Source organism: Camponotus floridanus, unplaced genomic scaffold, assembly GCF_003227725.1.
Source record: "Camponotus floridanus strain SB8 unplaced genomic scaffold, Cflo_v7.5 scaffold2, whole genome shotgun sequence".
NCBI classification, from domain to species: Eukaryota; Metazoa; Arthropoda; class Insecta; order Hymenoptera; family Formicidae; genus Camponotus; species Camponotus floridanus.
Genome location: NW_020229325.1, coordinates 5,416,295 through 5,439,503, shown reverse-complemented (window position 1 = coordinate 5,439,503; position 23,209 = coordinate 5,416,295). Strand labels below are relative to the sequence as shown.

At 29.2% G+C, this 23,209-nt stretch overlaps 5 protein-coding genes across 11 annotated transcripts; 4 read left to right on the top strand and 1 right to left on the bottom strand.

Moving 5' to 3' along the window:
• Positions 1-1,780: 1,780 nt before the first annotated feature.
• LOC105258859 (ester hydrolase C11orf54 homolog) lies at positions 1,781-4,332 on the top strand. 2 transcript variants are annotated; one of them, XM_011270396.3, is made up of 7 exons: positions 1,781-1,855; positions 2,648-2,799; positions 2,882-2,980; positions 3,061-3,239; positions 3,320-3,611; positions 3,696-3,862; positions 3,974-4,332. In XM_011270396.3, exons 2-7 carry the CDS (start codon positions 2,709-2,711, stop codon positions 4,148-4,150), a joined length of 1,005 nt encoding a protein of 334 aa, XP_011268698.2. In that variant the 5' UTR covers positions 1,781-1,855; positions 2,648-2,708; the 3' UTR covers positions 4,151-4,332. The 2 variants fall into 2 exon arrangements, with proteins under 2 accessions (XP_011268698.2, XP_011268699.2); XM_011270397.3 differs by lacking the exon at positions 1,781-1,855 and adding an exon at positions 2,050-2,133 and having other exon boundaries at positions 3,974-4,165.
• A 179-nt stretch (positions 4,333-4,511) lies between these two features.
• LOC105258858 (ester hydrolase C11orf54 homolog) lies at positions 4,512-6,945 on the top strand. Of its 2 annotated transcripts, none has more exons than XM_011270395.3 (7): positions 4,512-4,868; positions 5,316-5,467; positions 5,552-5,650; positions 5,734-5,912; positions 5,993-6,284; positions 6,369-6,535; positions 6,648-6,945. In XM_011270395.3, the coding sequence occupies exons 2-7, from the start codon at positions 5,377-5,379 to the stop codon at positions 6,828-6,830; spliced, it is 1,011 nt and encodes a 336-aa protein (XP_011268697.2). In that variant the 5' UTR covers positions 4,512-4,868; positions 5,316-5,376; the 3' UTR covers positions 6,831-6,945. The 2 variants fall into 2 exon arrangements, with proteins under 2 accessions (XP_011268697.2, XP_025264019.1); XM_025408234.1 differs by lacking the exon at positions 4,512-4,868 and adding an exon at positions 4,905-4,992 and having other exon boundaries at positions 6,648-6,837.
• Positions 6,946-9,628: 2,683 nt separating this feature from the next.
• Positions 9,629-11,630, top strand: LOC105258855 (ester hydrolase C11orf54 homolog). The gene is made up of 6 exons (XM_020029872.2): positions 9,629-9,795; positions 9,882-9,980; positions 10,042-10,220; positions 10,402-10,693; positions 11,145-11,356; positions 11,421-11,630. Exons 1-6 carry the CDS (start codon positions 9,723-9,725, stop codon positions 11,604-11,606), a joined length of 1,041 nt encoding a protein of 346 aa, XP_019885431.1. The 5' UTR covers positions 9,629-9,722; the 3' UTR covers positions 11,607-11,630.
• An 837-nt stretch (positions 11,631-12,467) lies between these two features.
• On the top strand, positions 12,468-22,061 carry LOC112637748. 5 transcript variants are annotated; one of them, XM_025408101.1, is made up of 5 exons: positions 12,468-12,689; positions 13,776-13,964; positions 14,640-14,896; positions 21,125-21,218; positions 21,295-21,395. In XM_025408101.1, the coding sequence occupies exons 3-5, from the start codon at positions 14,738-14,740 to the stop codon at positions 21,357-21,359; spliced, it is 318 nt and encodes a 105-aa protein (XP_025263886.1). In that variant the 5' UTR covers positions 12,468-12,689; positions 13,776-13,964; positions 14,640-14,737; the 3' UTR covers positions 21,360-21,395. The 5 variants fall into 5 exon arrangements, 1 of the variants encoding a protein (XP_025263886.1); XR_003122695.1 differs by lacking the exon at positions 12,468-12,689 and adding exons at positions 21,446-21,515; positions 21,766-22,061 and having other exon boundaries at positions 13,777-13,964; positions 21,125-21,360; XR_003122696.1 differs by lacking the exon at positions 12,468-12,689 and adding an exon at positions 21,446-21,613 and having other exon boundaries at positions 13,777-13,964; positions 21,295-21,360.
• On the bottom strand, positions 14,981-21,288 carry LOC105258856 (transient receptor potential channel pyrexia). The gene is made up of 7 exons (XM_020029877.2): positions 21,112-21,288; positions 18,950-19,113; positions 18,561-18,883; positions 18,025-18,204; positions 17,541-17,817; positions 16,960-17,331; positions 14,981-16,759 (listed from the first exon to the last, which is right to left on the bottom strand). The coding sequence occupies exons 2-7, from the start codon at positions 18,971-18,973 to the stop codon at positions 15,221-15,223; spliced, it is 2,715 nt and encodes a 904-aa protein (XP_019885436.2). The 5' UTR covers positions 18,974-19,113; positions 21,112-21,288; the 3' UTR covers positions 14,981-15,220.
• Positions 22,062-23,209: the final 1,148 nt, after the last annotated feature.

Sequence of the window (23,209 nt, the reverse complement as noted above, 5' to 3'; positions counted from 1 at the left end):
TTTCAAATTTTTTTTATTTACCCATACAGCACAGAATATTGCGGCAATATTATTAATATTGTTGTAACATTGCAGCAATATTGCAGTATAGCCGCAATATTATTGCAGTGTTACTTTTATTTAGCAATTATATCAAATTGTGAGACGTCAGAAGCGAAATTATGCGACTTTGAAATAAATTAGTTCTCTTCGTATATGACATTTCGCTCGCATTCGTGATGTATCGAATTTTTTTTTCCTTTTGTTATTTTTCACTAGTAAATGCATGACTCAATCTATATGTGTCCTATTTTCAACGAGAATGGATTTTATGACAATTGATCGATTTATTTATAGTTATCTATAAACTTTGCAAATCGAAATAAATTCTTTATTTTATACCAATTTACTATAGATGGTAGTAAACAAAAAAATTAATTTATTTTGATATATTGTGCAAAAAAATTATATTTCTCACTTTTAACATTAAAATTCAGTGGGATTATTGTGAGAAATTAAAAAAGAATGTGACAGCTGAATTATTTTTTGAATTGTAAAGCGATTGAAACAGAAGAATTTTTCGCAAAATAGATTTCAAGCAGCCAAATAAATATTGTAAAGTATATTTTTCGCCCAATCAATTCAAGCAGACTTTATTTTAATAAAATTATCATTTGTGTCTTAATTACAATAAAAATTCAAATTATTGAAAATCAAAATCTGCCTTTCACATACTATCCGAATCAAATTTTACTTATAATTCTAAATATATATAATATAAAAAAGAAATATTTTAAAAAGAGTAAAACACATATATACAAAATGCATCATTAAAGGACACACACATACAAATGCCATATATAAAACTATATAAACAGTTTATAAAATTATGTAAAAAATATAAAAAATAAATTATATAAAAAATGATGCTTTCGAATATTTTTCACCACGAATTATACATATAAATTGTCTAAAGCAAGCTTACAAAAATAAAATAAGATTCTTACATTTTCTCCTCCGCAAAGAAATAATTATTTTTAACATTTATTATTCTTGTTCCTGTTTTTTTTATAAGTGTATATAAAGTTTTTTTTATAAGTGTATATAAGAAGTGTATAAAGAAAACATTATTTTATTTACGATTACCTATTTTTAATTTCAAATCGTACAGCCACACGAAGAAAGGACGATGTAGGAAATTCTTCTAACTCCTCCGCACCCACACACACATTGTGGTACCTCTGAATTTGGCAAGGAAATGGAACGGTCCATTGAACACGGCGTGTTACACGTGCAATATCGATAACGTTGAGAGATGAACAATGTTGCCTCAAGATATGTAGTATGCGCAGACGTACTCGTTCAGACGTAGATGTATGTACGCATCGAATGCGCACACACGCATACATCTGATCTTTTAATATCATTTATTATTGACACTCGTATCTCTCTCTCTCTCTCGATTTATAAATATATTTATACAAGTTTCCAGCTTCTGCATGATTTATTTGCGCGGAAAAAAATGACAAAACACAGTATTTCTGTTTTTTCTCTACATAAAAATATTTCGATAGTATATATGTATTGATCTTTATAATTGTATATTAAAAGAATACATTTAATAAAATAAATAGTTAAATTAAATTCGGAAAATGGAATTCTCTTGACTTGCAACTTTTGTGAATGTAGCATGGACACCAAATAATAATTTTATCGACAGTCGTACAATTGATATGGCTACGTAGTTTCTCTAAAATAAGTGCAGATAGCGGTACTAAACAAGGTTCATTGTCTCGCGAAAAATGTCGGGATGACTAGAAATGAAAAAGATTGAGATCTGGGATGATCGCTCTTAGACTTTTACCTGTAGCTATATGTACGTTAATAATAAGCAAAAAATGACATTATATTAATTTTGATAAAATTTAACAGTATTTCATATTTTCATAATTATACGGATGATAAAATTGTCAAGCTTCGAAAGGAATAAAGGAATTATATTTCTGCAGGATTAGGCGATCTGTCAATGAAACAGCTGTTTGAACATTTTTTTATGTGTGCGATATATATGTCATATGTGCTTGTTTTAACACTATATAAATTTTCAATATTGTACTGATATAGTTTATATCGGATCACACAGTATATATTATAGTACGTGCACACAAGAGAATGTATCATTCGATAAAGTTTTGCAAAGTTTTTCTGTAACGAACATTTCTTAATATGTAATATTATATACGCAATGACGTAATGTATTCTGTATAATATTTTATTCTTAGGTTACTTCGATATCTTTTATGTTAATATAATTTTTATACCTGTGCATTTTCTTGCTATGAATAAAATAAATTTTTTTAATTCGCGGATTGTAATATAATTTTGTTTGGCCGAAAATGTTTATTATATTTATATTTATATTTAAAAATTACATTTTCATAGATACATTAGTCTTTTACAATAGTTTTTACAATAATTTTTATTTTATATTTTATAATTAAATATGATCTTATCATATACTTCGAAAATATTATATAATAATTATCTTTGTGCAATTCTGTCTCACAAAGTTGAGAAATCTTATCAGTTCCTAAAAGAAGAGTTATATTCTGTGATTAGATAAGACTATCAATAACTGAATATATAGCTGAAATATAATTCTTTGCAGTGCCATTTACTGAGCCAAATCAATTCTTTCGCTATCTATTAGTCTACTGCTGGTTTTTAAAATGGATTTTAGTAAAGGACCTTTGGATCCATCCCAATTAAACATTACAACAAGGCCATTGCATCAACCTCCTCTCGATGAGTTAATGAACGGTAATTCTGAAACACTTTGAATATTTTGTAATAGATTTGAAATTGCTATTAGAAATAATCTTTATGTATTGCGTAATAATAGTTCTAGCAGGAGGATTGACTACAAATTTTGAGGAAGCTACTATCGAAATAGCAGATTGTCCTGATTTGGATGAATGGCCCTACCTTTTCTACCGTAAAGGTACCAAGAAAAAAATATAAATAATCAAGAATTCATCTCTGACTCTTATTCCTTGAAATTAAGAGATTATTCTTCTTCAGGTTTGTGTGGTAATCCAATTATTTTGGATATTGGTGGACCAGCATATCTTTTACCGACTGCCCAGAAAGACAAGTTTTATGATATTAAGCTGATACTACGTCACTTAAATTACAATCATGATACACTCGTCATTGGTGCAGGAGCTGGACCATGGCCACATACTGGTTGTAATTGTGAAGTGTGTATTATGAGTAAATTAACTATTTAATAATGTCTGTTACTTGAGAACTGGCAAAAAATATGTAATATCTGTTTCAGCTTATTATGAAAGTAAATATACAGGTAAATAATAAAGTTGACCCGAGAAATAATGGAGTAGCGAATGGAACACATTATGCATTTGTAAACAAATCCACTGGAGAATGCAGCGTTACGCGAGTACTTGCCAATGAAGATGAAACAACTTTTGCATTAATGGCTAATTTATACGTGTCCGAAGGCAACCCAGGAAAAGTCATAAGGGTACGTGCTAAAAAGCGTACCGGAAAACTGGATTTCATATCATGTATGCAAAATGCCTTGGAAAATCATTATAAAGATAATCTTGTTGGTAGGTCGCAAATTATACCATTATAGTTTATAGTTAAATTATAGCAGGAGCACTCAAATAGCTATCAAATATCTATAAACTTAGGTTTGGGTGGTATGTTTGTGATGAAGAACGGAAAAATAAAACAGCACGTTATGCCGAATTTCTCGGACACTCCACTGAATACTGAAACTCAACTTAACAACTGGTTACATTTCTACGATATGGAAACTCCTTTGGTAGCTGTTGGCACATTCGTTAGCGCCGAGACAGTAAGTGAATTTTTGTAAATTTCGAAAAAAAACATCTAATTATATAGCTATAATTGCTATATAATTATTTTATACGCATTTTTATTTTACTCGAAAAAAATATTTTTTCAGGATTTAGATCTCAGAGTACAGCATTTCCATAGTGCCTCTAATGAAAATCAACTAGGTGGACATTATCACATTGATACGACGCCAGATACTATTGAGTATGAAGGTTACTTTAATGTAGCAACTACGCTTTATCGCGTCGACCAACCTCCAAATAAATTGCAATTTGGTAAAGATTAATTCCATTAAATTGTCGAGTTTAAGAAATAACTTTATGCATAAACAACGAAACCAGAGAAAACTGATGATGATATATTTTATATAACTGATATATTTTACATAAGTGATATATAATTTGTACGATTTATTCCGAAAATGTTTATTCTAAATAAAGTTTTTTCAAAGAAAAATATTTATTTAAAGGTGCTACATTAGAATAATACTTCGATAGCCATCAATGAAAAATTGTTATAGATATAGTTGTTATAGATTTTTAGATTTTTTCAGAGATGTAAGATATTTTTAAAAAACTATTTTTCATTTAGTCTATCCATTCGTCTAATGGCCAGATAGGCGAGGTAATATTGAAACTTTTTTACACGTCAGAATATTATTAATTTTGATAAAATTTAACAGTATTTCATATTTTCATAATTATACGGATGATAAAATTGTCAAGCTTCGAAAGGAATAAAGAAATTATATTTCTGCAGGATTAGGCGATCTGTCAATGAAACAGCTGTTTGAACATTTTTTAATGTGTGCGATATGTATGTCATATTATGTGTCTTGTTTTAACACTGTATAAATTTTCAATATTGTACTGGTATAGTTTATATCGGAACACACAGTATATATTATAGTACGTGCACACAAGAGAATGTATCATTCGATAAAGTTTTGCAAAGTTTTTCTGTAACGAACATTTCTTAATATGCAATATTATATACGCAATGACGTAATGTATTCTGTATAATATTTTATTCTTACGTTACTTCGATATCTTTTATTATGTTAATATAATCTTTACCTAACCTAATACCATCTTTACTTAACCTGTGCATTTTCTTGCTATCAATAAAGTAAATTTTTTTAATTCGCGGATTGTAATATAATTTTGTTTGTCCGAAAATGTTTATTATATTTATATTTATATTTAAAAATTACATTTTCATAGATACATTAGTCTTTTACAATAGTTTTTACAATAATTTTTATTTTATATTTTATAATTAAATATGATCTTATTATATACTTCGAAAATATTATATAATAATTATCTTTGTGCAATTCTGTCTCACAAAGTTGAGAAATCTTATCAGTTTATATAAAAGAAGAGTTATACTCTGTGATTAGATAAAACTATCGATAACTGAATATATAGCTGAAATATAATTCTTTGCAGTGCCATTTACTGAAACAAATCAATTTTATCGCTATCTACTAGTCTACTGCTGGTTTTTAAAATGGATTTTAGTAAAGAACCTTTGGATCCATCCCAATTAAACATTACAACAAGGCCATTGCATCAACCTCTTCTCGATGAGTTAATGAACGGTAATTCTGAAACACTTTGAAACATTTTGTAATAGCTATGAAATTGCTATTAGAAATAATCTTTATTGTATTGCGTAATAATAGTCCTAGCAGGAGGATTGACTACAAATTTTGAGGAAGCTACTATCGAAATAGCAGATTGTCCTGATTTGGATGAATGGCCCTACCTTTTCTACCGTAAAGGTATTAGCAAGAAAAAAATACAAGTAATCAAGAATTCATCTCTGACTCATATTCCTTGAAATTAAGAGATTATTCTTCTTCAGGTTTGTGTGGTAATCCAATTATTTTGGATATTGGTGGACCAGCATATCTTTTACCGACTGCCCAGGAAGACAAGTTCTATGATATTAAGTTGATACTACGTCACTTAAATTACAATCATGATACACTCGTCATTGGTGCAGGAGCTGGACCATGGCTACATACTGGTTATAATTGCGAAGTGTGTATTATGAGTAAAATATCTATTAAATAACATCTGTTACTTGAGAACTGGCAAAAAATATGTAATATCTGTTTCAGCTTATTATGAAAGTAAATATACAGGTAAATAATAAAGTTGACCCGATAAATAATGGAGTAAGGAATGGGACACATTATGCATTTGTAAACAAATCCACTGGAGAATGCAGCGTTAAGCGAGTACTTGCCAATGAAGATGAAACAACTTTTGCATCAATAGCTAATTTATACGTGTCCGAAGGCAACCCAGGAAAAGTCATAAGGGTACGTGCTAAAAAGCGTATCGGAAAACTGGATTTCATATCATGTATGCAAAAAGTCTTGGAAAATCATTATAAAGATAATCTTGTTGGTAAGTCGCAAATTATACCATTATAGTTTATAGTTAAATTATAGCATGAGTACTCAAATAGCTATGAAATATCTATAAACTTAGGTTTGGGTGGTATGTTTGTGATGAAGAACGGGAAAATAAAACAGCATGTTATGCCGAATTTCTTCGACACTCCACTGAATACTGAAACTCAAGTTATCAACTGGTTACATTTCTACGATATGGAAACTCCTTTGGTAGCTGTTGGCACATTCGTTAGCGCCGAGACGGTAAGTGAATTTTCGTAAATTTCGAAAAAAAAACATCTAATTATATAGCTATAATTGCTATATAATTATTTTATACGCATTTATATTTTACTCGAAAAAAATATTTTTTCAGGATTTAGATCTCAATGTACAGCATTTCCATAGTGCCTCTAATGAAAATCAACTAGGTGGACATTATCACATTGATACGACGCCAGATACTATTGAGTATGAAGGCTATTTTAATGTAGCAACTACGCTTTATCGCGTCGATCAACCTCCAAATAAAATAAAATTGCAATTTGGTAAAGATTAATTCCATTAAATTGTCGAGTTTAAGAAATAACTTTATGCATAAACAACGAAACCAGAGAAAACTGATGTATTTTATATAACTGATATATTTTACATAAGTGATATATAATTTGTACGATTTATTCCGAAAATGTTTATTCTAAATAAAGTTTTTTCAAAGAAAAATATTTATTTAAAGGTGCTACATTAGAATAATACTTCGATAGCTATCAATGAAAAATTTTGTATTTGTTATAGATTTTTAGATTTTTTCATAGATGTTTTAAGATATTTTTAAAAAACTATTTTTCATTTAAAGCATATATATATTGAGAAAGATATTGATTCAAAAATGAAAATATAGAATAAAGATTAATTCGTATAAATATTTGTTTTCTATGTTTTTTAGCATTTACTGCTTTATTAGATACATTATTCATAATATATTTACATAAAATATTTTATTTAAAATAGATAAAAAATTAAAGTATGAAATTTTATTATCGATAATAATAAATACGTTGAAAATTTCTTAATTTGTCCCAATAGCTGTTTATAGAGAAATATAGATCTTGACAACATAAATAGATAAGAAAAAGGTTATCAACTGATAACAAATCGATTTTTAATTTGTGTTTAATAATTGTTATTCGGTAGGAAGTTTTTCATTTATCATAGAATCTTTTCGCGAAGACATTTTGTTCTATTAATTTTCAAAATATCCTTACAACATTAATAAAAAGGAGTCTTAAGAGATCAATAACATTCTATTTGGGAATTCAAGTTTGGTTTAAAATCTAATAACATAATACTAGCTTCATATCTAATATTACCGGTTTACGAACCGATTCTATATTTGTCTTCTTTTATTATGTTTTTGATAAACTCGCATTTTCTTATCTCTCCTCCAGTATACTTCATACAATTAAATAATATTCACACGAATCAAGAAACATCATGATTGAGAAAAATGTTCAAGACAAGTTTTATATTGTTCACATCTTTGTATATATAATTAGAATTTTTTAAATGATATATTTTAATATATTTACATTACTTTTATTACACGTTATTATTATTTTTATTAAAACTTCAAATTTTTTAATGTGCATGATTTTTACTGAATCTATTTATATATCTAATATTGTCTTTTTTAATGTAATATATTTATTTAGAAAAAGACAAACATAAATGTTTCTTTTCTTTAATAAGATTCAAACATACCATCGAACAGTTAAAAATGAAAAATATTATTTTAGAAGTATCTCGTTGCACTCTGTTGAACGATTAAAAGCTTTTAATTGTGTTCTAAATTTAATAAGATTCGTTATATTTTTAACAAAATTATAACGCAATTGTTTGAACTATATAAAAATACTATATATGTAAGAGTTTAGGACACCTGATATTATTGATATTCTTCAATGCATTTTGTAACATCCTAATTAAACTTTTCAAAAATGTGCAATTTTTTAAATTTGCATAGTAATGTTTATTATTATTCTCTTCACTAACTTTCTAACTCTCTAACTTTCTAAAAATAAAAAATGAATCATTATTTCTATTGTAATAACTGATTTTGTGATTTTGTGAATCAAGTAAATTCCTACAAAATTTTATTGTTTTGTGAATTCATACTTTATTTAATTCCTAAAACCTCATTTATATTAAAAATATTAAAAATTTTATATTAAAAATAATTCAAGTTTGGTCAAAATTTATATATATATATATATATATATATATATATATATATATATATATATATATATGAGTGTATGTGTGTGTGTATTATGCTAGAAAGTTTAAATTTTATGGATTGGACATTGAAACTCGTCATCTCTGCTTTATTATTGTCTCACTTGTAATAACCTTGTACTATATACATTACTAGCCTTTGTGTTTTGCTTTGCAAAAATTGGGCTGATTGCCACTTCATTTCAGATATTTATTGAGTATTGAAATTGAAAAAGAAGAATCATTTCTGAGTATACTTGGATAATAATTAGAGCTTAATCAGATTGTAATAATAAACTATTGGTTTTACATGTCTGTTTAGTAAGTGAAAAGTACGTTTATTTACATTAATTCATTATATATTATATATTTAAAGCCAGCAATTTATTTCCGTTATTACATTAAAATTAATAACGACATTGTATTAAAAGTAACGGAAGTAAAAATTCTTATTAACTTAAAGGAGAAATGGTTCGTATCACAATTAAATAAAATGAATTAAACATATACACATAATGTAATTAATAATTTGAATAAAATATTTTTAAGTAATTACATATATAAAACATGAAAAAGAATGAATAATAGACGTTAAAACATATTAAAAACAAAAACAAACAATATTTAAAGAAACTTTATATATTTTATAATTTTTATATAAAATTTGTTTTCTATAGATATAATTTGGAACTTAATAACGTGCTGTTCCATATTGAGTACTTTAATAAAATTACAAGTAATTTTTTTTACCTGAAATAAAAATAAACAATCCAACTGTTGCTCATATGTAGATATTTCATTAATTTGATTTAAAAATGTTTTAATAAAATAAAGATAAAATTTAAATAAAAAATTATATATATATAATTTGCTCAATTCTCTTACTATTCTTTTTCCAAAAAGACAAGATTTCTATAAAACTAATAACTTAAAAATTTTTAAATTAAAATACAACTATAGATTTTAACTTGTTTCACAATACTTCTTAAAATTTAAGCTATTATGCACATACATTTATTAATGTTATAATAATTATAGTGTCAATTATAATGTTATAAAAATTCTATCATCATTTTTTCTTAGGTATTGTTATATTGAAGATATTATTTACTTATCTCTCAATTCTTGTTTCAATTGAACATACTTGTTCAATAATTAACACTGTAATTCGTGCATTATGGAATCTTTTCTTCCGATAAATATGATAATGGGAGATATATTGGAGCCTGAAATGGAGAAACTTGCTGAATGTATATACATATTTTTTACAATATAATATGTAAAGCAATACTATGTTTATTTTTTTATAATATTTATATTATTCTTTTTTTAATAGATCTTCAAGTGGAATTTAATAAATTTTATAATGAGGCCACAGTTAAAGTGGTAAATTGTCCTGACTTGAGAAAGGCTCCTTTCCATCTTGTTGCGCCAGGTAATACTCATGTATTTTTAATTTTTTGCACATTAAAATTGCAACATTTATTAATTTACAGGATTATGTGGTAACACGGCGCTTCTAGAAGTTGGTAGTCTTTCGAATTTATTTCCATTTCCGCGAATGGAAAAAAAGTACGATTTCATAAGCTTTTTAGAGACCAGTGGCCGTTCTAACGATGATAATTTCATCATCGGAGCAAGTCTTTATCCATCGTCTAATGGCCACATGGGCGAGGTAATATTGAAACTTTTTTACACGTCAGAATATTATTTCACACGTATCTTTGATGTGTTACTACTCGTATCTCATGATTATCGCAACTTTTAATTAATTTATTATCGGTTTCAATTAAACTTCGTTTATAAATCAGTTACTTGTTTGCGTTATTTTTTACGAGTATTATTATTATATATAGCTTATTATGAATGCAAGCTTCTCGCCGTTAGACGAAGAAGGAATGAGAGTTAAAAATAGGAGCTACGTTGCATTTTTAGCACAGGATCATACAGGAGAAAATGTAAAATTAGATATATTAAATGACTACAATCGTGTAAAATGCTTCCTACATGGCAATTTCTTTATCAGCGAAGGCAAACCAGGAAGAGTTCTTGAAATACATGCTAAGGCACGTCGTGAAGATAAGGAATTAACAAAAGTAATACAACATACGCTTCAAAAGTATTATGAAGCCACATCAACACTTGTCGGTGAGAAAGAACACAGTTCAACAAAAAGAAATAAAACTGTCTATCTTTTAAAAAATTTTATTATATGTGTATGATATGTATTAAATGTTTTTTCGTTTTTTTTTTTAATTGGAATCTTTTAAATCTAACGTAATACATTAGATTTTAGCTGCAAATAATCTAAAACGAGGAGAATATTTAAATAAAATTCTAAAATATTTTAAACAACAATTTTATAGTTTAATGCTTTTTTGTACAATACATATAGATATTATATTAATTGTATGTATACATATATATATTAAAAACATGTAACATATACATATATATATATATAATATAAATTAGATTACATTACACATGTGTGACCTTCCTTGTTAGATTATTACTTATAAGTTTATAAAGAAAAGTCACATAACAATTGATAATGCCGGATAATAGATAGATGAGTTTTCTGTATCTCGTTTTATAGGTCTAGGTGGTACATTTGTAGTGCATAACGGTCTAGTGCGACACCACCTTATGCCAGATATTGGGCAGATATCATTAGAAAATTGCTCTGATGAAAGCAGAATTCGTAATTGGGTTAAGACCCGTATACTAACGACGCCTTTGGTTGCAGTTGGCACAATTGTTAACAAATCTTCTTTTCCTGTTGTACTTACAAATTCAAAACTTCAAACAGTAAGTATCAATGTCTCAAAATTGGTATTGTTAGAGAAATATTGATGATTTCAATGTTTTTCAGGATTTACAACTCACTACAAATCATTTTCATAGCTTTTCCTTTGAACCACTAGTAGGCGGACATTATTATACAAATGTAGAATATGGAAACTCTGCAGAATATTTAGGATACTTTTGTCCAGCAAAAAAGCTATATCGTCTGGATAATGACGAAATCTGTCATATACCTGTAATAAGAGAATTTTAGGATTTACATAAGCCATAGATGTTAGTACCTAATTTTTTGTATAATTTTTATTATCACATTTACAATGTTGTTAATTTCATTATATTTCATTTTAATATTAATTTCAATATAATTTCATTTTATATAACTTTTTGAAAATTTTTGTGAATTAAATTATTTATTGTTGTATACATTGTCTATTAATGATTTTTTCGGATAATATTAATTTTTATTGCACAACTGATTTTATTTTGTCGTTTCTCTCTTTTATGTACATTTATACGTATATTATCATACATTATGCGATACATACATGATTAACATTAACAAATTATACTAATATACGGAAAACATTTTATTCTGTTTCAAATAAAAAATATTCTTCATCATTTCTTCGGAATATTAAAAGCATATGACATGTTTCAATATTTTATCGGGTAGAGCTAGTAAATTTAAGTTTTATTTACAATCTCATAAAATATTATCTTTTTATCATCAGTATACAATAGCTATTTATATTTGTTTATACTTTGTCTAACGAAAAGATTCTGGAAAGCGCTTTATAAGAATGTACAAAAACTGTGAAACTCTTTAATATTTGGAAAAAGTACTTAACAAAAAAATATTTTATTATACTCGTTTTTTTTTTATTATACTCGGAAAGCTCTCGAAATATGTTACAATAATGTGTAATAAAATGTAAGAATACTTATATAAAATGTCAAGATTATCTTTTTGTAACTTTGAGAACATTATTTAAAACCATTACCAGTAATAACCCACACAACACATTATACTATAAAAGATAACGAAAATATGTCTTTTTTAAATTATCTTTTAGACAAAACGAAAAGATGTCTTTAAGACATCTTTTCGCTTTGTCAAAAAAGATGACATAAGAAAGACATAATAGTATGTGGCATATGTTTCTTCGCTTGCCGCTACGCAGCGGGCCACTTTTAACTTATCTCGTATTTAATATTTATCACGAAATGTACATAAAGAATTAGTAATTAATATAAGATCTAAAACATATTTGTGCTTTGTACGAGCAGTAATGCCAGAAAGAGGATAATGCTCGCACGCATTAATCAGGGATTACACGTGAATATCTTTTGATATTTATTTTATTATTTTTATTCGATTTGCTAGATCTGCTGTGACGTCGCATAGCACAACTATAGTATATTTAATTAATTGTTGGAAGCAGAGTGCTTACTAAATCTCCGCGGGATGCAATTTAGCGTCACTTACGCGTCGAGAATATGTAAATTCGTTTAATGTAACGCGTCACTATCTGTAATATGTATTGTTAACATCGCGCTGAAGAAGGATCAAAAGATGATCCGAAACGTTCACTTTATGTTATTAATAAACTAATATTGAAAATATTATAAAATTTGACTTCGGAAAAGCGTGGTAAAACAATCGAATAAATTCAAATCATTAGCATAACAAAAGGTTCCGTGATACATCAATCGTTTAATTTAAAATAAAATATACCTCTATAATTTAAAATTCCGCGTGTATATGTAGTATGTAAGTATGTAATTCCGCGTGTATATGTAGTATGTAAAATATTTCGCAGAGAATTATCAATAATATCATGTTTAGCCTTGGCAACATATAACAAGCGTGCTATACATGTACGACTTTGTTATCATTCGCACGGTGACGCTCGAATAATAAAGTACTAGTGTACGAACCGCTTCGTATATTATCAAATTTTTTTTTCAACCCGATCGTGACTAATATTGCAACATAATTCGTTATAATTATTATAATTAACAAGTATCTTTTGATTAAATTTTTCTAAAAAGCAAGTATAAATTAATTATTAATTAAACAGTAGTTATATCACAATTTTTCATTACTTTAATTTTTGATCTTACGAGATTTGTATTTTATGCATATATGCTATATATACATCAACAGTACTGCTATTCGCTCTACTTATTACTGCTTTATTATTAATTTTAATCTCGTACAAATCTTGCTCTTATGATATAACAAAGTATAATGATTCTTTAGATGATTCTTTAGATGACGGAATTTTAATTGTATTTAGATATTTTTCTTAAAATAGTCTGCTCTTTTAAGTCATCAAGTGTTTTTGTCAAACTTTCTGTGTGTGAAAAAGAGTGGAAATATATATTTATTTATAAATATATATATATTTATTTATTTCAGGAAATAATCGAAGACTGGAAAGCAAGAAAATCCTGCTATTGGATAGTAATATTAAATCAGAATATACCACAGGAACAATATTCCAATCGAGTTGTTGCTTTGAATCAACAGACTCGTACCTTGTTGTCTAGTTTAGGAGCATGGCAACATATAAAGGCAGTACGATATTGTCCAGTACGATCGATCCAGGTAGTTCTTTAAGCTATTTTATTCTTTTTCCTGTAGTTTTTGAATTATTAAATTATTATATATCAAGTTTGTATTAATAATATAATGTTATTGTGCTAGATTAATATGTAACAAGAAATTATTAATATGTTAGCGCGACAAGTTAATATTATATAGATATTAATAATTTGAAAGATACGACATACGTAGCAGATAACAAAAAATCTTTACATTAAATATGTCATAATTAGAAAATAACTGGATCATAGAATGTCTTCTTAGTAATTTTTACTATTTTTGTTTATACTACACAATGCAAGAACTAGTCTGAGTTTTCTAAACATTTCGGCTATTATGTTTGTGCACTCTTCTGTCTCTGGAATTAGTTTAAATCTTGATGACAATTCTATGTTATGATCTTTTTTACGTAGCTGACTTTTTGAAGATGATTGGAAAGATTGAAGCGCTTACTATATATATATATTCCGTTTTGATATAAATAATAGTTAAAACATTCTGTCTTACAATTATTGTTCTGTTTCTTATTAATCGCTCCTTATTCTTACTATTTTTTTATTGTATTTTGTACTTAAGAATTACTTTTATCATTCTATTATTATTTTATTGCTCTTTTACATATTACAAGAAATTAAAAATTCTATCAAATTTATTTCTATTTAGATATAATTTTTTTAGTAGGTATGGGACGCAATCGGACGCTATGATAACGTTCAAGGAGGATCTTGTCTGAGGAATACAATTGGCATACATAGTTGAAAATGATCTAGTGTTGCATGCTGTCAACATGCAACTTTCTCAGACAACTTTCTCAGAAAGAGAATGTGACTGTGATTCACGAATCTAAGATCACCGATGTAAAACTCCTCAAGAAATTAACCGAATTTACCTCTATAAAGATGGAATCAGATAAACGGTACACAGCTGGATTACTGGTAAGTATAGAATAACAAAATAATTCTAAATTTTATATAATTTATGATAATACATATATCTATATAAATAATATTGGAAACGGTTTGTTAAATCCACAAATGTTTTTGGGTTGTCACAAATTAGATCGTTAAAATTTACATCTAAAGACATTATAATTATTTTCAATTTGTTTGTTGCTTGAGTATATCACATCTTTGCGTTCTACCTTGAATTTTAAATTCTGGTTCGATATATCATCCGAGTCTCCGTTTCGCTTTTTTAAAACAATTCAAATGTTCGACGATATAGAATTAGGCAATATTAATAATTTTATAAATGCATCGTCAAATCTGCTCTCGGGCGATATTCTCTATCTTGTTCGTCAAGCTATCCAACCTGATACTGATGTCATGGGAACATTCCTTTAGCTCGGCCACAAGTTTGTCCAGTTGCTGTTGATTACTGTCATTGCTATACATCCTGAGTCTCGTATCATTCGTGGCGACGCTTTGAGGTGGTGGCGCGTTGCCGCGAAAAATTCCTCGTCGCATTTTCTTCTCGCTGGCCAGACGATACAACAACTGAATGAGCTCTCGTGGCAGACGCTTTTCGCGCGGATCATTCGGTCGAATATGGAGGAAACAATGTTGCGGTGAATGCAACAATCGCGTATTTTTCCTGCACGCTTGTATTATTTTACACGCGGGAGTGTAATCAATCAATTTCGAGAACAGCATGTTTTCGAAATGAGCTATTACCTCGGCGTGACGCACCAATCGTTTGAGACCTGCGCATTTACGTAACTCTTGGATATCCGACACAGCCAGACCAACCATTAGATTCGTTAATATCACCGTCACCAGAATAACGAAGCAAAGAAGCATAACATGCGCCGTGCCAGGATACTCGAGTCGTTTTTTATCATCAAAGAAAATATCCTCGAATTCCAGCTCACCGGACATCATAATCACCGTCTTGAGCAGACTGATCAGTGGACCAGCGAAGGAATCGTAATTGCTGTGCAGCACATTAAAGCTAAGAGAGAAGCCGATTATGAGACAAAAGTAGGCTGAGAGAAATTTCAAGAAATTGATGAACACATGCGTAAACATTTGTATATAGAGGCCAAACATGGGAAAATAACCAATCACAATCATCAACTCGATCCAGGCCAGCAGAATGCCTACGGCAGCAACGTCATGTTGCCATGGACACGAACATGGAGAAATCAAGATGATGATGGATGCCACGATCACGCTCAACTGCAACCAGTTTTCCCAACGTTTAATATAATAGCAAATACCATAGGTAATCTGGAAGATCTCTTTAATCGCAGATAAGCATGTAATAATTAATACTGGCCAGAAGAGGACTCTGCTCAGCTGCCTGTTGTCAGCTTTTTCGTACACATATGTCGCGCAGACGAAGCCGGTGAAGAAAGCGACGAAGATTAAATGGAACAGAAGACTGAGCACGAAAAACTTGCGAATACGCTTCCATTTTAGATGGAGAAAACTCTGGCATAATGGATGCTTTAGCATGTGACCTTGACCGACCTCCACCAGACAGAGCATCAGTTCCGTTTCGTTGCAACAGTTCAATGGAACCAATGGTCGAATATCCACTCGCAGTTTACAGTCCATATCGCCAAGCTCGTGATCGTTTAATGAGACTGCTTGATCGAGACGCGTCTCAAGTTGCGATAACACCTTCGGAGTACGGTGTACGATGAAGCTAAGAGCGGTGACGCCGTCTTTAGTACGCGCTGTTACGTCGCCACCTTTTGACAACAACATCCCCACTGTGTGCGACCTCTCGTTCAAAGCAGCGATGTGCAACGGTGTATAACCGCACTTGTCTGCTTTATTAACTGATGCGCCTGCCTTTTTAACAAAAAAAGATTTTATTAATTCTATTGTTAGAATAAAAATCAAATTATTTTAATATTTTTTATTACATAAATGGAATTACTTAACGTAATTTATTTAAAAAATCTATTTAAAATTTGAAATTAATTTTTTTATTATTTTAATTAAAAGAAGGTATTCTATCCAATGAGTTAAAGGAATTTTCATGTACAAACTTGTATTAAAATCTTGATCAATTCGCTACTTTTCCTTGGAACTGCAGCATGTAGAGGAGTGTGTCCTTCATTATCCTCTTCGTCCACCTTTGCGCCAAATCTAATCAATTCCTTTATCGTCTCTATAGATTGGGCGAGCGTTGCCAAGTGCATTGCCGTTTGACCATTCGAGTTTTTTGTCTCAGTCTTTGCGCCGGCGTCTAACAGTAATTTAGTGCTTTCCGCGTTACCTTTTTCCGCCGCCAAGTGTAGAGGTGTCGATTTCATTGTTCCCATTTGAATTGTCACATTCGCACCGTGATCCAACAGCAATTTGATACAATGGACATTGCCCAAAGTAACCGCCACATGCAAAGGCGTCTTTGTATAAACCTATCAACAAATCATAATTAATTCATTGAAGATATCTCAAATATATCTGGAAGAGATACGTTACTTTGATAAGAAATTAATTGTTTCTGCATAATTCACTATATCAGATAATTAGTAATTTGCCTTTTTAATTTTACACTAGCAATTTTTGATTTATAATATTACTTCTCCACTAAATTTATGTTTAAATTGTGGTTGTGAAGGAGCACCTGTGGATTATCAGGACAAGCACCTGCTTGCAGTAAAGTTTCGAGGCAATCCATAGCATTGTTCAGCACGGCGTAATAAAGTGGACTTCTTCTGGTATGCACATTTGCGCCTGCATTGATCAAGCATTTAACAGTAGCAACGCAACCAGCTGCGGCAGCACAATGCAACGGGGTACATTTCTTCTCGAAATCCCATTGACGTGGATCAGCATTATGTTTCAATAGCTCCTCCACGATCTTCGTGGACGTGGTACATGCTGCCAGATGTAGCGGTGTCCTAGAGATAGTGGAGATGTATAATTTTTATCAATGATTTATTATAATTACAGGCTTAATTGACTAATAAATCAAGGTTTCTGATAATTTACTACTAGCTGGTATAAACTACTTCTATCATTACAGATGAATTATTGTTTTCAGAAGTTCAGCTTCACTTTTTTGATGATAAATATGTAGGCTTTTATATATTATAAATGATATAAACCTTCCATCATTGTCCCTCGTAGAAACTGACACACCTTTTTCTAACAAAGCCCTAACTATTTCTTCATGGCCCAGCCAGCTAGCAATCAGTAGACACGTATTCGGCCATTCTGCGAGTAATTGTCCCGGAGTCATATCCGCTGCTTTATTTTCGTCAGCCAATACAGTCTCTTGCTCAATTCTGCATGTAAAGTTTTAAGTTAATTATACTAGATAGTTAATTAACATATGAAATGCTAAATTATAAAGATATAAAAATATTAAATTTTGTAATTAAAAATTTTATTATTTTACTTATATAAAGTATATTAATATATGTAAAATGGATTAGTTAAATAAAATGATCAATGAAACAATTTTTATCAACAGAAATATGTAACATCAAACAGGAATATACACACAATAAATAAATTAAGAAGCATTACAAATTCTATTTAAAATTCTATTTTTTTATCTTTATTTATTTATTTATTTTTATTTATTTATTTTATCTTAATGCAACACGCATAAATTAAAAGCGCTAATATCATTCCGTACTCATCTGCGGACGTGGCCAACGATATGTTATTCTTGCGATGCTCATTTTTGTTGAGAGTCACAGGTTGAAATTCTTCCAGAACCTTTTGTAGAGCATTGCCATGAAGAGTAGGAATCAGAGATAAAGCTATGTTGCCTCCCGGAAGATTCGATAATGCTACTTCGATCTCTTCCTTGCTCCAAGGTTGTTTCTGCATCACCGGCTCGTCTTGTGATGCGTCTCGTATTGTGTCGTGAGATATAATAGATTCCAAGCTGTTTTTGGAGCTGCTACATGTCCACGGATATGCCTTTCGGCTGGGCGAAATATTCTCATATTCTCTCTAAATATAATCTACATCAAGACATAGAAAAATCGAAAGACTATCGATGATTGTTTTTTCACTTACCTTATCCATAACGTTCTCATCCATAACGGATCTCTTGTTTTTAGTCTGTATCCTGGGCGTTGTTTCTTGTGTCAAATGACTGCAGAAGAACCTCTCGAAGTCTTCTTCTTACTGAGACTCGACAAAGTGATATTTCTCTGTGGACTCGCTTTCTTATAAAGAACCTTACCCGGATCAAATAAATTGACATACATTACAGTCAAATTGTGAGTTGATATAAAAATTGATTTTTGCACTTGAGAAGCGACGTTCACAATCAATCGTCATTTAATTTGATATACTAACTCGAATGACGAGTGAGAGACGAAAATAACTATTTATGTTTGATTTTGGGGCACTTCGTAGTATTGTACTTATTATTTGAATTATTATTGATCATAATAATTTAATATTCGATATAAAGTTTTGAATAATGTAAAAATATATGAACTTTTGAAAAATACAATAGTTCTTTGCAACAATTCTCTATATCTTTTAATTTATATATGATTTATTTTTATGTTGGCTGTAAAGAATTTCATCACTTTTTTATCAAAACACTTTGAGTTGCTAGTTTTTTAAAAAGCGAAAAAACTATGAAATGCAAAGTATTAAATCAGCTGTCTTCTACCCACAATGTTGATTTTGCGATTAACGCTCAATATAGTGTTTCACAGTATGAGATCGGTACAACTAATTTTTTCGACGTTGAATCGATGATTTCCTGCCGCGCGCTCTTTTATGCTGGATATTTAAATTATAATTATGACTCTTTGTATATCCACAACATATACGCATACGTGTTTCTAAAATACATGTAATACATTTATATAACTCCCATAAATCTCTCCTATTCTTCTAACGAAGATAGATAAAAAGAAAATTCGACAATACAAATATTTTTCCTATGGAATCCTTTTTGGGAACGATTATATTTAATGATATCATTCGAAACAGTCATGCAGTCACCAGCGTGTGTATTTTTTTAAGAAAGATTTTTAATTAATTGAAAGACACGAAAAAATATATTTTAAGAATCCAATTGTAGAACGAAAACAGTTGATTTATTTCCACTTCAAGTTAAGAGAAAAGTTAAAGAAAAAAACAATCTGATTAAGAAAATGATAATTTTATACTATTTATATTTTAGTACTAAATATATACATATATACATACGTACATATATATATATATATATACTCGTATATGTATATATATATATATATATATATATATATATATATATTGTAATTATTATAATGTTTTATACACTTCGAAAGATTTATTTTCTGTATAACAGTTACATGATTATTCTCATAGAAAAATTATAAATCTGAAGAAGATAAATAATGTTTTCTTCGTTATTTTAGTGATATTAATAATAAAATATTACTAACATTAAATATTTTTTAATAATTTTTATATAAATATAAATTTTTATTTTTAGAAAAGGTAGTAATTTTGATGTCATTTTCATATAATTTAGTATCAAAATGATTATTTTTGCTATCTGCAATGTATATTTTGCTTTTGAAACATCGTATCAAAATGTAATCTTTAGCAATAATATCCAGATAGCAAGCACACATCATTTTGACGTCTCCAAACTGCTCATTTTTGGTCATTGTCGCTTTTCTAGCATTTTCTAATAAAGCAGTTTAATCGACCCAGGATTCTAAGAATAGAATGGCTACAATTGTTCAATGATACTCTCAAACCGGTTAATCTTCTTTATTCGATAACGTTATTAAATTCATTATTATGTTAAGAAAAAGACGTCAGAATGCGATACACGTTATGATGTTAATAATCTGTGACATTAGACCGTTATTTTTACGTCAACTCGTGACGTCAACTCTTGACGTCAAGAATAATCAGTGAATGATCAATTTGAAATGTCAAAGTAACATGTGCTTACTACTTAAGTAGTTTGTGTATATAAATAGAACGATATTATGTTTATTTGATGCATATCACCTCCGGTATTTCTATTGAAATTTTGTGAATTCTAGATCAGATCTGACTTCTATTTTCGTAACGTTTATTATAAATCGTTAAACCTGTTTTTCACAACATGTGTCATTTAGGCGTTATCCCGATGAATATCATCTCAGGACGGTGTTGGTAATTTTAAGATATAATTTGTAACATTAATGTCATAATAAAATAAATAAAGAACATACCTATTTGTTTTAGGTGCATGTCGTTAGTAATTCAACTATGCGAAAAAAGATGTATATGTCCTATCTAAACTGGCAGCACGATTTTTGCAATTCTCAAACTCTCCAAGGTAATATTATCTTTAAAAGTTGCTCGTTGATATTTGAATTTCTTGAGAAATTGTAATATTCCTCAATCAATTTCAGTCTACGGAGAACATCGCCACTTGGCAGAGGTTTCTTCTAATCGGACTTATTATCACGTTGCTTGAGGTAACTTGTTCTCTTCCTTAATAGAATTTCCGCAAATAAAAAATGATGTATGTATTAGTAGTAAGTGATTTTGTGTGTCCCTTAGCAAGCCATGTCATAAATTGTGTTGGCGATTCGCTGAGAAATTATTGACCAAAAAATCGAAGAATCTTATGGTAAATTGAATTATGTATATTATAACAAGATACAAAAATGTATAGTAAAATCAAAAAAGAAACCTGTCATCCTCTCTAAGAAACAACTGCTATTAATTTTCATCTGATTTTCCTCGAATAATGTAACATAAAAGCTCAAAAAGCTTCAATCTAAGTACATTATTTTTTGGATTTTTATAAAAAGTAAAAAAGATTAATACTTTATTTAGCCACGACGATATATAATTCTATCTATATAATTCTCATACAGATTCTATCAGTTCGTTTTGTTCGTAACAACCGAGAGAGACAAAAAACCGTTAAAAATTTTGGAAGAGGAATATAAGCAATGACTATCTAAAGAACGGTATCGTGAGCAGGATGCAGGCGTTTCACTAACTGCTTGTAAATCTGTCCCTCTAGACTGAATTGCCTTTGTAGTATGAATCACGGCATACAATCACGGTGTTGAAGGGGGAAGAAAATTTTCAATATTAAGAGTGATCTCGATTGAAGGAATATAGCTAAATAGATCATGTAACACGCGAATCAAATCTCAATGAAAATTATGACAACAAATTTCTCTAAATTTATCTTGAAATGAAAATTGTATTAAAATTTCTTTATAAAGATTTTGTTATCATTAACATCATTGTAAGAATTCAATATTTTTTAATTTTCTGTTTAACATTGATATTTTCATTTTTAAAGGACGTGGCAGCACACCAAAATCATCTATTCTTCCGGTCAAAATGTGAATTTAGGTTTCAGCGATTTGACATTGCTGATGCAAATCTTCGCTGAGGCTGTGATAAACGGCAGTTATCTCAGTAATATACAGGGTGCTTCCGCAACATACAGATCGGTAAGTCGGGTTGCCTATCTGACGATCGGTCTTCTTTTATCGACCTCGCATAATTGAAAAATAATAAAATCATAGGGATCGATCATGGTATTTTTTTTTTCATGAAAAGTGAAAAAATTCCTTGATTGAGACATTGAATGCAAATCCGTAGGGAATGAGGAAAGTAAAGTCAGCTTTTTAACATTGATATAGTGTAATTGTAATATTTAATAACATAAATAACATTATATAAAGAAGATCTTAAAAATAAAATTCGAAAGACGTGTGCGAAAATCACTCCTCCGATAATTCGGAGAGTAATGAAAAATTTTATGCGGAGGATTGCTTTATGTTTAGAAGAGAATGGCGGTTACATTGAGCATATATTGTGAACATTAAAAAATAGTTTTTTGTTTAAATTCATTATATTTTATCTGTGTTATTATATTTCAATTGTGTCATTTTATGTTATTAATGTTATTTAAGTTATTTATGTTATTAAATATAATGTTATTTATGTTATTAAATATTACAATTACACTATATCAATGTTAAAAGCTGACTTTACTTTCCTCATTCTCTACGGATTTGCATTCAATGTATCAATCAAGGAATTTGTTCACTTTTCACGAAAAAAAATTACATGATCAATCCTCTGATTTTATTATTTTTCAATAATGCGAGGTCGGTAAAATAAGATCGATCGTCAGATAGGCAACCCGACTTACCGATCTGTATGTTGCGGAAGCACCCTGTACATTGTTTGCCATAGAAGTACAAGTCAACGTTATAATATACCGACGATGCTCGCTATCGATGCATTTCATCATCCTTATCGGTAAAGATATGTCTTTACGTTACGTTTTTTTCT

Coding starts and splice junctions, on each gene's coding strand:
- LOC105258859 (XM_011270396.3), top strand. CDS start 2,709: ATGGATTTTAGTAAAGGACCTTTGGATCCATCCCAATTAAACATTACA. Junction 3,240..3,319: donor ATACTGGTTGTAATTGTGAA/GTGTGTATTATG, acceptor TATCTGTTTCAG/CTTATTATGAAAGTAAATAT. Junction 3,612..3,695: donor TTATAAAGATAATCTTGTTG/GTAGGTCGCAAA, acceptor CTATAAACTTAG/GTTTGGGTGGTATGTTTGTG.
- LOC105258858 (XM_011270395.3), top strand. CDS start 5,377: ATGGATTTTAGTAAAGAACCTTTGGATCCATCCCAATTAAACATTACA. Junction 5,468..5,551: donor TCTCGATGAGTTAATGAACG/GTAATTCTGAAA, acceptor GCGTAATAATAG/TCCTAGCAGGAGGATTGACT. Junction 6,536..6,647: donor CATTCGTTAGCGCCGAGACG/GTAAGTGAATTT, acceptor ATATTTTTTCAG/GATTTAGATCTCAATGTACA.
- LOC105258855 (XM_020029872.2), top strand. CDS start 9,723: ATGGAATCTTTTCTTCCGATAAATATGATAATGGGAGATATATTGGAG. Junction 9,981..10,041: donor TTTCCATCTTGTTGCGCCAG/GTAATACTCATG, acceptor ATTAATTTACAG/GATTATGTGGTAACACGGCG. Junction 10,221..10,401: donor CTAATGGCCACATGGGCGAG/GTAATATTGAAA, acceptor TATTATATATAG/CTTATTATGAATGCAAGCTT.
- LOC112637748 (XM_025408101.1), top strand. CDS start 14,738: ATGCTGTCAACATGCAACTTTCTCAGACAACTTTCTCAGAAAGAGAAT. Junction 14,897..21,124: donor GGTACACAGCTGGATTACTG/GTAAGTATAGAA, acceptor TATTTGTTTTAG/GTGCATGTCGTTAGTAATTC. Junction 21,219..21,294: donor CAATTCTCAAACTCTCCAAG/GTAATATTATCT, acceptor AATCAATTTCAG/TCTACGGAGAACATCGCCAC.
- LOC105258856 (XM_020029877.2), bottom strand. CDS start 18,973: ATGGATGAGAACGTTATGGATAAG. Junction 17,332..17,540: donor CTTGTCCTGATAATCCACAG/GTGCTCCTTCAC, acceptor ATTTGTTGATAG/GTTTATACAAAGACGCCTTT. Junction 16,760..16,959: donor TGATCAAGATTTTAATACAA/GTTTGTACATGA, acceptor TTTGTTAAAAAG/GCAGGCGCATCAGTTAATAA.